At 33.6% G+C, this 15,806-nt stretch overlaps 1 protein-coding gene across 1 annotated transcript in view; it reads right to left on the bottom strand.

Moving 5' to 3' along the window:
* The window catches only part of LOC139970916 (potassium channel subfamily K member 13-like), an 84,704-nt gene extending 69,890 nt beyond the window's left edge, over positions 1–14,814 (bottom strand). Inside the window, exon 1 of the mRNA XM_071976985.1 lies at positions 13,248–14,814. Coding sequence (XP_071833086.1) covers positions 13,248–13,584 — 337 coding nt within the window. The 5' untranslated portion in view covers positions 13,585–14,814. The remainder of the gene's footprint in view (positions 1–13,247) is intronic.
* Between the last annotated feature and the right edge of the window lie 992 nt (positions 14,815–15,806).

The following is a 15,806-nucleotide window of genomic DNA, read 5'->3' as shown; positions in this document are numbered from 1 at the left end:
AGATTTGCTAAATTGTCTCCTGCTAATTTAATCCATATTTGATCAATATTTTGCATGAATCCATTTTGAAGTGTATAAGGTACATATTTTGCCCATAACTTTCGCCGGTATAAAAGTAGTTTGTTGCAATTTTAATAAAGCAAATAAGGGCGAATATAATATATTCGAATTTCACCAAAGGGATCTTTAACGTCACGGGGGTGGTGTTATTGAACGCATGCGCAATGTGTACGCAGCCTTTCTACAGTTGATTTGAACAATAGTTCTAAACAGGGTGGGGAAGGCGAGGGGGGGGTCGTTTTTTAACTTGGTTTGTTCTTGGAGGCTTTGGTAAAGCTTTCGTTTAGCAAAGTTGGTACGTTGTAGCATTGGCATAAATTTGGTATCTGATTTTACATTTACTATATTTTTGGAAGCTTTTGGATATACCTTCCCGCTAGTTGCTATTCTGTTTCCATCAAATTATAAGAAAATGGAGATGGGGAAACTTTGAGCGACAGTAACTTTTGGAAAGTAGGGAGAAAATAGCATCATGAGAAGGTTCCGCCGGTCCCAATCTACAAATCATTCTCCTAACAGACGCTGAAGTTTCACTCACACTTTTCATTTTCTCTATGAAAAACCCTTTCTCGTTTGATTCATGTAATGTTTTAGCCGATAAACATGGCAGCTATGTTTTCACTGTACAGTGTACACTCTATACATGCCTTCAATATAACCAGCCCGACAAACCGCACCATAAACTTCAAGATACAGACAAAGTAATTAAATACGTCGTTCATGGATGCTAGGTATATAGTTCGGAAAAGGAACATATTTTTAGACCTATATATATATATATATATACCGACTATATGATAGAAGGACCATTCTATCCCAGTAGATTATGCAACGAATGCATAACAAAACTGTTACCGTTAAGTGTTCCCTCGCCCTAAAATGACAAAATCTATAAGTCAATTTTGAAACTGAACAATCGAATAGAAAATTGCTCGTGACTTCATATTAGTGAATCGAGCAATTACTCCGCCACAAAAAAAAAGAGTATTCTAATACTGCCTTCGTTGTTGCCACGTGACAATGAGATCTTGCTGTGTCATTGTAGACGCAGACATTCATTGTCCATGGTGACAAAAAGCTATCGTTATCAAACGACAATTATTGCTTTATCATTTGTTTTTATCAAGTATTTTTACTTGATTTAAAAACAAGCTATATCCACTGGCAGATTTGACTTTATAGTGCATACATACGATTAAGTGTATTTATTTATTTTTATTATTAACATTTTTTTTTGTCACTTTAAAGACTCTTTGCGAATTTATCTGATCAAAGATGGCATACATAATATAACAGACTCGAGCCTCCATTGTAGTAAACTTGCTGTTAGACACTGCACGGTTTACATGTAGAAACGAATATTTGTGGAGCTAGGGGAAGGGAAACACGGGAGTGGGGTAAAATGGGATCACTCTTATAGTTTGATCATTTGTATTTAAGTAGGTATGAAATATCCGTTTCGACTGGTGAGGGGGGAGGTTCGGGGTGGAGTAGGGATGGTGGGGGAGGTGGAATTGTCCAAAGACATACTTAATGTATCGTATTGCAATCTGTTCACAAATACTAAAAAATAAGGTACGCTTCATTGAAATGATATATACTATTAAAGAAAAGACATTTCCATGAACAACACAACACACTTCCTATACACGCATATATCCTTCACAAACAAGAACATTTTCTTCTGGTTGTGGATAATTGTGAGTGTAATCCTAATGCATATTCATGTACTCCCTTCATCACATTGCATATTCATGTTGCTCCTTTCATCGACACCTGCATATTTACTTCGACCCATTCGTACAATTTCTTTTTTTTAAATTGCAATAAAGAGGTTATGGGGTGGAGTGGGCGGAATAAAGGCACAGATTGGGCGAGCACATTTCTTGAAGTTCTTCTAAAACTTAGGGTCTGCAATCACTTTGCAGCCTTTTTGGTATACACAATGGTTTCTTAGCCACGTCGTGCTCAGTGTTCGGAATGGTTATCTTATTATAGCCATGCACATAAGACTTAGTATCCATAGCTATTTGTCTACTCGACGTTCACAAGGAGAAGAGAAAAGAAAAGTAGGTCTCTATTAAATGATAAGGCGTGTTCAATATATAGGAGAAATTTAGACACCGGTATAATGGTTAAAAGTCTTTCATTAACAGAGAAGAAAATTCTGCAATTTGAAATGGCTCAGCCATTTTCTTTTCTTTATTTTATTATTGGGGATGGGGGCGGAACGTTGATTATGTTGTGTTGATGATACACGGTAACTTTACAATTAGTTTATTTTGCTAACAGAAAAATTACTTTATAAACCGTTCATTCAATTTTGTCCGTGTATAAATGCGGTTACTGTTTAGTAGAACCTTATTACAAGCGATCGAACATATCATGTTAAATCATATAGTGAGTATTGATTTACGATTGGGGAAAAGGGCATTATTCGAGTTCAGTGCACATAATAACAAAATTTATTGAAGCGAATTGTCAGCATGAGATGAAAACATTTTGCTGCCACGGAGAGCCAAAAGATCATATATTTGAAGTACTTATGGTAATGTATAGGTATTAATGACATCACTTTGGAGACCGTGGAGCACGTAGGCATAAAATTAAATCAGAAATAGCATCGGTAAGATTTAGGGAAAGGAAAATATTTCCCTTCATCTCGCATGCATAAAAAAGGATAAGGGAATTGCTCACTTATGTTGATATCGGATACCATTAAAACCGAACTAACCAGAACCAAGAAAAACCTCAAAGCGAAGCATTATAGCTTCCCGAACAGTTGACATGACTCTATTATAAGTTCAAAAAGAATAAAAATACGAATTTCTTCTTTTAATAAATATGTACGCCCCTGAATCTGAAATATAGAATATATATATACCTATAAATATATATACACATCTATAATCATATATATATATATGACTATCACTAGGTATCATTAATGTGCGCATAACATATTCTATTCACATTTAAATGTCAGTTCAATATTGAAGCATGAAAATTCATCACCGTTTTGATTTGATTTCCTTTCACTAATTATTCTGGCAGGTAACTCACCTACGCAAGCACACACATTACGAGAAAACAAACTCCTCTTCATTATTAATTATACACAACGAGGAAAAAAGGACAAAAAACGTTCTTATTTTAGGTTGAAGCTGTCTTTCGGCATGTTTCTTTTTAGAAGAATCCACCGTGATTGATTTTCTTATATTTATGTTTTCCTACTAACAACATCAAGCTCTGTATATCGGTAATAAATATAACTTTCCAAGTTAATAAAAGAAACGGAACCAAGACATGTATCGATGGACAGTGTTATTTACCCGTGTTAAGAAGTGTGTTATGTTTTTCCCTATTAAATTACTCAAATAATGGAGTTTTATCTGGAACAGAAATGTTTATTATGAACAATACTCTGCATGCTTCATAATGACAATACTCCATATCCATTTTGAAATATCAATTCAACCATCTGACTGATGTTATGCATTTAAATTGTTCACTATATCAAACTTTCCATCCTCTTCATAATGCCTCATTACTTATTCATATTCTTGTGAAATTGATCAATAATTTACATAAAAAGAGCCTTCCCGCCTAGCTTCAAATGATAAGTAAAAAGCGAATAGAAAAGAACTGACTGTCGTGAGCAATTTGCAAGCAGTTTTCCCAACGAAAATACTAAAATATTCAGGATGATAAATCGACCCTCTTTCAGACTTAGTAATAGGAATCGAGTTTGTGTTCTCAGGGCAAAGTCGCTATTTTGTATGTCTTTCTTTATTTTCCTTTTATTTTTCTTGTTGTTGTACGATACAGGCAATTATCTTCCTGGAAATGGAAGTTTCATCGGATTTTATACTATCGGTTTACCCTATTTGCCATTTGTATATATATATGTATATATGTATATATATATATATATATATATATATATATATATATATATATATATATATATATATATGTACATATATATATGTAAATATATGTATATGTATATATATGTATATGTATATATATATTTATATATATATATATATACATATATATATATATGTATATATATAAATATATATATATATATATATATATATATATATATATATATATATATATATATATATATATATGGTTTGTTCACTTTAACAAAGAGTAGCTCTGTTACTCTAATGCGTAGTTTGATGTTACGTCACAACGTCTCATTGTCGTTGCCTTGACTACTATATTATAATGTTACTCAATTCATTGTTTATGCAGGAGGTATGCCCGGGAAGATACCTCATATGATACCTCATACCCATATGTCTTGTGTTTTCCTCGTGTTTATTCAATAAGCAAACTGAAAGAAATCATATCACAACTTAAACGCGTAATAAAATAACGCGTCTTTATAATTGATACAGCTATAGATATTTTATATTCACACATATTATGTTTACATTACATTTACGAAATATCTAACTAAAAAAAAACACATTTATAGCGCACAATGTTAACGTTATGCTGAGATCAACTTTCTTTAAAAAAAACACACAAGACAAGACCAAAAATAACGAATTCAACAACAAAATAAAGACCGACAACAATAATATTGAAAAGAGAAAAGAAACAGAATCCATGGTGAAGAAACAAGGAAGATGATTGGTTCAAGAATGGGGCCAAAATATGACGTTAAACTCTGGACGGTATGTCAAAAAACCATATAGGGAGAACATGTGTGTTGATCTGCATATTTCATTGCAATTATGCATGTTTTCGTTATCCGGTATTTTAATAATGAAAGCTTCTTAACGGTTTTTTGCTCTCTAAAATATTACAAAGGCAAAGCAAAAGTCGCAGCGTCAATTCGATGCATTCTCTAAATTCTGAAGAAAGAAATGGTGATCAATAGATGACTTTGAGGAATAACATAAAATATTTAAATCCATCTTTAAGAATACCACGCAGCTTTCTGGCATATATATTTAAAGGGGAAAAATGATTATATGTTGTCTAACTATAGCTAAAAAGCTCTCCTTTGTTTTCTTTTTCCACAGAGAGCTTTGTCAAGGTCTCAGGTTGAAAAGGGTGACAAAAATACGAAAAGCAGAAGATTTTGCCAAAGATTATGTCAAAGATTTTGCCATTGTCGTATGCAGACGCATGCGGTAAACACGTGACATGCGAAATTTATGTGTGTCTATGAAATGACACCAGCCCAGTAATACTTTCAAATATGATTTAAAAAACAATATAAAATCGATATCTCTGAGGAATCAACCAAAAGCCTATTTCTATGGGATAAAAGAACAATATAAAATCGATATATATATATGTATATATATATATATATATATATATATATATATAGGGATGATTATAGAGGGATGTAAGAGGGTGGGGTGGGGTGGTGGTCGGGGTCGGTGGGTTAGGATATACATGTTCACAGGAAGGATTTGTAGTGTGAGTACAATGTCCCGGGTACTAGAACGGATAGCACGTGTACTCATTCATGAGTACAAAAATGTACTAGTTACAAGTATGAGTACAAGTACAAGAGTGTTCTCGGGTACTATAGCCTACAAGTCTGCTCTAAGTAAGACGAAAAGATCCAGAGCACTTTCCGTGATAAATTTCCCGACCTATAACTCCACCGCTCACTCTCTCTCTCTCCTTATCTCTGTACAATTCCATAATAGTTGTTTACAAATTTGGGATGAAGATTTTGGGCCCTTTCGTAGACTCTTTCAGAAATTGCCATTTGAGTGAGAAGGCGTAAATTTATTGATGCATCCGGAGAAAGAAATACATATACAGATATAAATAATAAATCAGGATTGCAAAGACAAATGTGTTTAATGTCGTAAAATTTAGACTCATAACAACCGTTTTTTATAGTCTGCCAATCACGTAATATAACATTTTCATTTGGTGTCCTATAATCTGTGTTTATCATAAAAACATGAGAAATATAATCTTTCGAAATGATTATAGTTTCTGCAATTATAAACAAGATATGGAAAAGCTTAAACACAACCGAAATGTTATATTTTTGGTTCGATCGTTAAATGCGGTCTTTAAGTTCTGACTCCAATAAGAAATAAAGTAATAAATTATCTTTTCTTTTATTTCAGGGAGAATAAAACTATTGAATTGAAGGCGTTGCCCTTTTTACAATTACGCAGATTATGGCTTAAAGGATAACGTTAGGCAAAGTAAAAATATTAATAATAAAAATTATCATAATTTGTAGACCAGGGCTCTGTGTAAAGACATTTTTTTTAGAAAAGACATCTGAAAGCTCATCAGTTAAGCAGCTTAAACGTTTTAGTGTAACACACAGGCAATTAGGTCATTTTCTCAGATAAAAATTCAATATTTGATAGGAAAACTATATAAGACTATAACAGCCTCACCATGCTCAAATAAAAATGTTTACGATGCATTGCAACATTTTCAAAGGCAGATGGTGTTAAATCACATCAATGATACTCTGTTTATTCATATAAAGTTAAAAATGAAAATTGAAAATGAAATTAAGCCAAAGGCATCTTTTAACGATGCTACAAGTTTAGTCTTTATTATAAGATGAATGTATGTTTTTAAGTCTAAACTGTTACACCGCATTATCTCAGGGTGGGCAATAATACTTTAAAATATGATAAAAATGCGTAGTTTTATTTTTACTGTCAATTGCAACGATCGAGGGAAGCCAAAAACCTCGAATTTCTCAAACTTTTAAAGTTAATCGTGTTAGTTATAGTTTTAAATCTAACACGTTTACAAGATGTATTGAAAGATGGATATATGGAAGAAATCATACGTGAGGGTTTTTTTTCGTTTTATTTTTTCATTCTTGAAGAAATGGAAGAAATTATACGAAATTTCGTCATACGTTAATTCAGATATACCGAACGAATTAGGAGACCTTTAATCATGATGATAAGCGTATATAGGAATTATAGCCTATTGAATTAGCCAAAATGCGGTCTATAGCAGCATACTGAACGCTCTATTCTTAGTGAATTTTTTTCTCTCAAAAGAAATAATAGCCTTTGGATGTCTTCTTCCTTCATCGATTCAGGACATATTGTCGCCACATTCATTTAAAATGCTGTAGGCATATACATCCCTCCCTCTCTCATTCTTTGTGTAAGTACATCTGCGATGCACACGCTCACCCAGATATATAATGCACAATATACGTTTTGCGGAATACATATCCTACATTGTAGAACTGCATCTTCTTGACAGAATGTTGATTATAATATTGACAGTATATTGCTTAAGATGGGGGTGGGGTGGGGGTCGGGGTCGGGGGATTTGTCGCTAACTTTTGTTTTGTTTCTTTGACCTTGAACAAAGCCATGATTACACTTTAGGTATATATATCATTTGATGATAAATATTCATGATAAAAAGGACTTCATTTTGCTCTGCGGTGTGATTTAAAGTTGCATATAAGGGTATTCTTATGTAACTTGGAGAACCAAAACAATAAATTTACTGTGTGGTGAACGAAAGAAGGAACATGATTATTTGATAAAAACAACTATATTGATAAACATATCAATCAATAGTCTCTGGCATGAGAACTTATGAATGTATTCATTGAATTCTCCCCTATACCGCCGCTGAATGCCCCGAATAATATTAACTATATATTATCGTCTGTAGCATTACGGACTATAGTTCTTTACAAAGGAGGCGGATTATTCTTTGTTTTCTCTCGTTAAATCTTTAGCCGTGATAAACTGACCTGTTTACTTCTTCCGTATTTCGTTATACATATGATATTATTATAATACGATTCCAGGATTAACTTTCACCAATGCTGTAATTATCATTCTCAATAGTGTTTTTAGTCCAGATGTTTCTATGCGCTCACTTTTTTCTCTTTTTTCCCCCGACACTGTTTACCCATGCGTGATGCGTGGAGTCGCTGCTCTCGGCTCGCCTCCCTGCACCTTGCTCACCCTTGAAGTGCCCGTGTAGATGACGATTCTAGAAATCATGGTCTTATTAGGTGGATAAAACAACTATACTATATCTTCTTTCTTCTTTTTTCCTTGACTCACATCAATGCGACGCAACGGTGACGTCAAAGAAACGTGAAAGCGGCTGCATGTCCTTCTGACGACAAATTGACTGCACTACGGTGTGTCATTGCATACGGGAATAGTACAAAGACATGTAACTCGAAGCTTGAAATCAGGAGAGTCGGTACAAATCAATAGGCAATATATAGGACGGTCTTTGAGGACTATTAGATTGAAGACAGTGCACGTTAACAGCTTTAAAAGTTCATAGGTTTATCTACAAAGTACTGTCAGTCAGGAATACTCGTTTTGAGCTGCATCTAACCTAAGTTTGCACGTCATGGCCTTCATGAGGTTAAGGACGTTTCACAATTAAGACTGAATGCGGTAGTTTGTTTCTTATTGCTATACTTCTGCTGCAAGGGAGTACGTACTGTATGTATGTGTATATATATATATATATATATATTTATATTTGGATTTAATAATCATATACATCACTTTAGTAATTATTCATTCCACACTCCATCACTCACCCTCCCTCATCTCCAATCTCAACACCCCATCACCACCACCCCCTCTTGCCCCTCTCCTCGCCTGTCACATACCAACCTCATCGCTAGTTATACCACTGGGCGTTGACAATCACATGTAGGTACTTTTCCCCCCCCCCCCCCTCTTTTTTTGGGCAAACATTATTACCTAGTACTAGCTTATGTTTTTCTCTCGTAATGACCTATGGGCTAATTCGCATCTTTACATTAAGTACACATGACTTGAGGCTTGCTCTGCCACTCTCATTTGATAAAAAGAAGAAGAAATTGTCTTGACGCGTCCTCGGGTTAGTCTCACATAAATGTGCATATTGAGTTACGCCCGAAAGACATTTAAATGCTATATTCTGTGTACATACTTCAAAGGGGCTTTCTTCTCCGTATTTTTATTCTCTCTTCTCTGTCTCCAACCTCTCTCTCTCGTTTTTTGTAGCGGCCTTGGAACGCGGTTTGCATTGCTGTATAAATCGGTGCGCCATATTAATGTGCGTCGTGGAGTCGATTTAAGTGAAGCGCTTGGCAAGGTCACCAACTAATTTGTAGACATCTAGCAGACATTTATGACAACTTATTAGAAGAAAATGATCTTTTAGATATATTGCTGTAAAGTTTACCAGATTTCCTTTTGCCAACGCTTTAAAAAAAAGTGTTCATGCAGTGAAAAGGACCAACACATTAACGCCACTCTTCTCTCTCAAATTTTTCTGTTATTTTTTACGCAACTTTGTCTAAAGAATTTTCCTTAAATAAAACATACTTTAAATTCTTCCCTTCTTTATTTGTATACGATACCATTTCATTTAACAACTTCAACGTATAATATTTTTTATATTGTTAAAAAAAAAAAGACAGTTTTGAGACAAACTCTGACAATCAAAGCATTTCCGCTAAGTCCGAGGGAGGTCTAACCGGAAGAAACTTTCTTAAGCGATTCAATTGTTTGAGTTTGTACATAAGTCGATCGTTTTGCTTCCTGGTGGAGATGTAAACAAGTTCTAAATTTCCACTTCAGTTCGTAAAAATATTGACTTTTGCTGTTGTTTACATATATAAGATTAAACTTTGACAAAGTAACATTTACAAAGTAAGAATGAAATATCTATATTTTGCCTTATAATTATTAGGTGCATTCCCCAAGCAATACATTCACGTCAGTTGCATTGGCATGAATTTTTTACCCATTTCGAATTATTAATGAAGATTGTCAAATGTTATCAAACGACTGATAACTTCTCATGTGTATGTATATGTAGTTGTAGATGTATATGAACATTTATGCATATGCATATGTTTGTGTGCATAAGCGTTTACATATATGGTATAATTATATTTATGTATATGGTATATATGTATATACTGTTTAATACGTAAGTTAGTAATGATTGTAGTTAGTGATTGAAGTTAGTAATGATTGTTTAATATGTAATGTTTAATACGTAAGTTAGTATTGATTTATGATTAGTAATGATATATATATATATATATATATATATATATATATATATATATATACATATGTACGGGTGTCCGCGTACAAAGCGGGAGGCCCGGGTTCGAATCCCGGTGGAGGCTGGAAGTTTTTTCACTGATTTTCTTGATTTTCGTATATATATATATATATATATGTATATATATATATATATATATATGGTATATATATATATGGTATATATATATATATGGTATATATATATATGGTATATATAAATGGTATATATATGGTATATATATATGGTATATATATATTCAATATATATATTTATATTGATATTGATATATTTATTTTTCATCACTATTCATAAATCATTACTAACTTACGTATTAAACAGTTCAACCAAATTGGTTTGTGGTCCACTTACTTTGCACATGTATGGTAAGCTAAATTCCCTACACATGCCTAAGCTTATCTAGAAAACCTAAAGCTGTTAAACCTTTCCGTGTTTGCTTTTCTTTCCCTTATTTTTATTGTTTTGCAATCCCATGTTTTGTAATACTTTAATAATGGAGCAGGATGAGCCATACATGAACGTCTGTTTTGGAACGGATTTCGAACGTGATAAAAAGTGAAAACAATTACCCAATATAAACGTATACAAGTAAACGAAAACTGATAACAGCTGGCTGAATTGTTCAATGTAAACAAAACCTCTGAGTATCTAATAGAAATTACTTAAGACATGGTTAATGATATGTGTGTGAATTCATAGGAAAATTTAACTCACTTTCAAAATGACGGCGGCATTCAACGTATACTTAGTGCGACTGTTTAGTCATATTCGTTCAAGGATGTCGTGATATCTATGAACTGTTTTCTGTTATGTTAAGAACTTTCGAAATGATAGTCGTGTTTTGTATAACAGATATTATATATTCTTGATATTTATATTCTTCTAATCTTGACTAAACAGAAAAGACGAAACTAGTACAGAGAGTTCAAAACAATATCATACTTACATGAAATATTTAGGGTTTACCTCAGTAGGCCAGTATACCGCTGACATATTATTTTTATAAGAAATAATAGTCAATTTAATAAAATAAATATATAATAAACTTTGAAAATGTACTAATTTGCTTGTTTTCCATTTTCATTTAAATCAATTAACAGATTTAGAGGATCTTCAAATCTCTCATTTTTATTTACAGAACATGTCTTAATCATTCGTAGAAGTCGAAATACTTATCTTTTATCTTATCTATTATGGATCAGAGTTCCAAGCAACGTTGAGCTGAATGTTAAGAAACGTATTCAAAATTTCGTCATTTCTTTATGCCCAAGAGTGATGATAGAATATATTCAGGATACTTTAATCAGCTTTCAGTATATTGAATTGAATAAATGGATCTCCTACTTTACATATCATAGCGTACTAGAACATCTTATAATTCGATATTGTGGAGGTCTAATACCGTAACTTCAGCGTGGTAGGCAGATCACTCTTCGCCTACACCTCTAGAAGGTGAATGAAATTTATCTTCATTAGATAAGAGTTCACCTTACGATGAAATGCTGTTTGGAACAACAATAAAAAAATATCTCGTTCAATGGCGTAACAAGTGATGTTTCACAATCTATTCGGGATGCTTAGGATGTAGGGGTCAGTATTGAAACACAAAAACATGAAAGCGGTCTCATTGAACAAAATGGATGCTATAATTTGATACGTCATAATGCAATTGAACCAGTGGTATATGTAGGCGCTTAAGTAGCACTTTCGTTGTGGTAGGCAAGTCGAGTTTATAGCCTACATCTTTAAAGGATCACTTTATTTCTATTCGATAGGATTAAACATATCATCAACTGGGCATATTTAAAGATCAAACCATATAAACTATACAACAATTAATGATACCAATAACCTTAGTGATGGTTATTAGATGGTGTCGTCACTTCACTAATGAGGTGCACGTTAAGTAGAATCGTCTTGCTAATTACCACAAAACAGTCCAATCACCAATTACCGTCGTATGCTTCTTCACTTCCCCTGGATCGAATTAAACTTCTTTAATGTATGTAACACCGCTGTGGAAATTCTATGTGGCGTAAATCGAACTTCATGTAAAGACTGGGGTATGGGACTATGGGGTGTACCGAAATAGTTACTTGCGTACGTTTACGTATTGAATGTTAGTTTACTTTTGACATATCTAATATTGGAGACGTGTGTATATATATATATCTATGTATGCAGGCCGGTATATACGTATATGTATGTAGACCAATATATTCGTATATATATATATATATATTTATATATATATATATATATATATATTTATATATATATATATATTTATATATATATATATATATGGGCGTGTATATATAAGTAAAAATTGAAAGATAGCTTAAAAGACGTGTAGGCCTATATGTATATGTAAATATTTGAAAATATTGTACTGGTATATATGCAGTTGGAGTTAGGACCTACGGTATGGTGAAATCATAATTATTAAGAGACTTATTTAACAGTTTTGAGAAAAGTAAGTCACATCATAGGTTTCTCTAAAAACACTCTATAAGTGAACAGCAACCGTAGGGAATAAAAACTAGCTGGTCAGCGAAATTTAAACCTTCTAAGGTTTCCTATTAGACAAATGTCAGATTAGATGATCGTTGGTTTCCAACGCGTGGGAAACTGCGAGATTTATAATGTCATAGGTGGCACCATTCCAATGCGATAACTTGTGATATATAACAAAGCAACACAAAGAACTCCTTTATAATGAGACATGTATCATATTCACAGCTCATTAAAAATAATTGTGACCAGAAGGTGCATGCTTTAATTACGTCAAGGGTGACATATATATGACAATGTCTAGCGTCAAGATGAAATGTCTGGTAGTTCGACAATACGGTGTATATATATATATATATATATATATATATAACCCAAAGAAAAATAACCCAAACTGTTGCGAATGACCTTTGCGAGACCAAGAGTACGTTAAATTTGTAAGCAGTTGAAATACCGTCCGCCTCGTGCGCGCTTTAGCGCAAATAATATAAACGCAAGCGAGTACGACTGCGCAGTAAGTGCGCATAAAGTAGTATAAGTGGTACTGGTAAAGACTGCAGTATAAAGCATACAAAACCTACCTATTGTTGAAACGACGGTTCCAACAAAGTAAAATGCTCCAGTAAAATCCCATCTGGGACGTTTTGATACCAAAAGACCCTTCGAGGAGGCAAGAGCGTGGGCTTTGAGGAGTTCATCCAACTCAGTGATATTTATATTGTCTCCATGTTTCTTCAAAAACCCATAATATGTGGTATTATACTCGTCTCGTTCCTCTTGTTCTTTCTCGAACTCTATTCGCGAGAACATGATGGCTCCAAGGAGCATGTAAATCAATAGAAATAAAATCAAAAGTAAAAATCTTGCGTTGTCCTCTTTTAAGTGTATGACGGCGCACCAGTGGTTACCCCGCGCCATGGCGGCGCGATAGCAGCTGCTACTTTAGGCACCTTGACGGGAACCGCCGAGGTTCATCCGGCCGCCGTACGGCAGGCCGAACACCCCCCGTATGACCGACTCACATAGGTAAAAGCTTCTCGACTTAAAGAGAACGCTTGAGTCAAAAATAGTGTGAGATTGCTCGCTAACTTCAGTTGAGGGAAAAGGCAATTTCTTCATGACATTACGTTTTACTGCGAGCCGTCCTGGACCACACCGGCACGGTTAAACTTGAAAACAAGAAATCAATGTTTAGTTCGAATTATTAGTCCTTTTACTATGATTTACCTTGTAGTGGAAAAACCGTCACGAATATGTTATGTATTGTATTTCCAAAAGAGAAGAATCTTTATCCAGTTCTGATGTATGGCGGTTTTTTTCTTCACATGTGTGATTTAAAAAGTAAGCCAGAATTGAATCGATTGTACACAAGGATAAATATATTTTCTGATCTACAAGGTTAACTCAATACGATATTATATTTCACCCTATCTTCTATGAAAACGATATAAAGTAAACTATTGTTATACAATAAAAATGTTCTATTGAGGAGGGGACGGGAGGGGCAGGAAGTAGGATGAAACTTTTCAAATAGGTTAAGAAATAGCTAAAGATGTTCCTTCAGAAAAAATAAGTTAATTCCTTCTAAAAAATCCAGCTGAAGTCTCGATAATCCGTTAGATCCAAAATGGCGATTAGATGTATTTCTTGTAGCACAATAATTTGTCTATTAAGGTTTCACTGCGCAAAGCACCTTTGCTTTAAAATCGATGTCCCACTGACAATATCGCTAAAGAAAATCTCGGGTATATACCGTTGCATGAAGAAGAACAACGAAAGAGGTAATGAAAAAACAAATCCCGTCGAGAAATATCCAACATTTTAAAGCAAAACGAAGAAAGGAAATCCCGTTGAACAGCAATCTCATCAAATTGATTGGCGTGTTTGCGAAACGATATTAGATGCGTGATACAAATTTTGACAATGGTCTATATAGAACTTTCTCTATCTATCTGTCTCTCTCTCTCTCTTTTACCCTTTTACTGTTAACATTCATTCCATTTTCCTAAAGCACAACCGTACAAAGGCATAAAAAAGTACAGAAACCATTCAATTCCATAGGCAGAAACTAAGCAATCAAAAGCGTGGCTGTAGGAAGGCCTTAGATGGTCGCTATGGAGACGAAGCATCCATTTGTAGATGCCTGCTTTCCCCGGAGATTATGTGTGTACCCTTGATCATGTTAATCGGTTAGAATCCGTCGCAAGTTTGCTATGAATATTCATATCGACATGGTAACGGACAAACGAGATACAGGTTAAGTTTTTTTTTTTCTTATTGGTTTCACGTCCAATTTTCTTTCTTCCTCCTTGTCAACAGTGTATTCTAATTACATATACATAATAACAATAGTATACGTGGGCAGTTGGCGATTCGGCTACAGGTATATAGTATATGGTATATAGTATATATATATATATATATATATATATATATATATATATATATATATATATATATATATATATATATAAATATATTAGCTATGCAACGTTTTCAAATGTTTCACGTTATTTGTAGTACAATGTATAATGATGTGAATTGGTGGTTGAGTTTATCATAATGCAGATTTGCATCGGTACAAAGGTACAAAGCAACTCAATTACTAGGCTATAAATATATCACAATATTACTTGTATGTCAATTAGTATTATGGTTTAGAACGGTAGGGAGGGTTTACTTTGCCATGAATTAGCTATTTTAAGTATCATTAGGACTACTATTGTCACGTTATGCTTGTGTATTTGTAGTATATTTGTTCTCAGATTGACCTGTTACTTAAGAGGAAAAATGAAAAAAGAAAAAGAAGAAAAATGTGATAGTGAGATATTTGGTTGGTAACCATTGTATAGAAAAATACAGTACTTCTCTGATCTCTCATGAATATGCATAGAGTTATATAATAATAATACATAATTATTATGCCAGTACATATCAGTACATATTACTATTTTAATTCAAATTCTGTATCAATGTAATATAAATAGTTGAACACAACACACAATAGACATGATTTAGATAACGTCAGCATAAGTCACAATTCGAATGTAACCGATTTCAATTTATATTTAGTTTCTCGCAATAACGCGTCACCCCCTCTCCTGGCTCCCTACACTATCCCTTCTCCCTTCCCCTTCTCC

The sequence above is a fragment of the Apostichopus japonicus genome, chromosome 8 (assembly GCF_037975245.1).
Source record: "Apostichopus japonicus isolate 1M-3 chromosome 8, ASM3797524v1, whole genome shotgun sequence".
In the NCBI taxonomy this organism is placed as follows: Eukaryota; Metazoa; Echinodermata; class Holothuroidea; order Aspidochirotida; family Stichopodidae; genus Apostichopus; species Apostichopus japonicus.
Note: the sequence above shows the minus strand (reverse complement) of the source record. Positions and strands in the feature narration are given on the sequence as shown.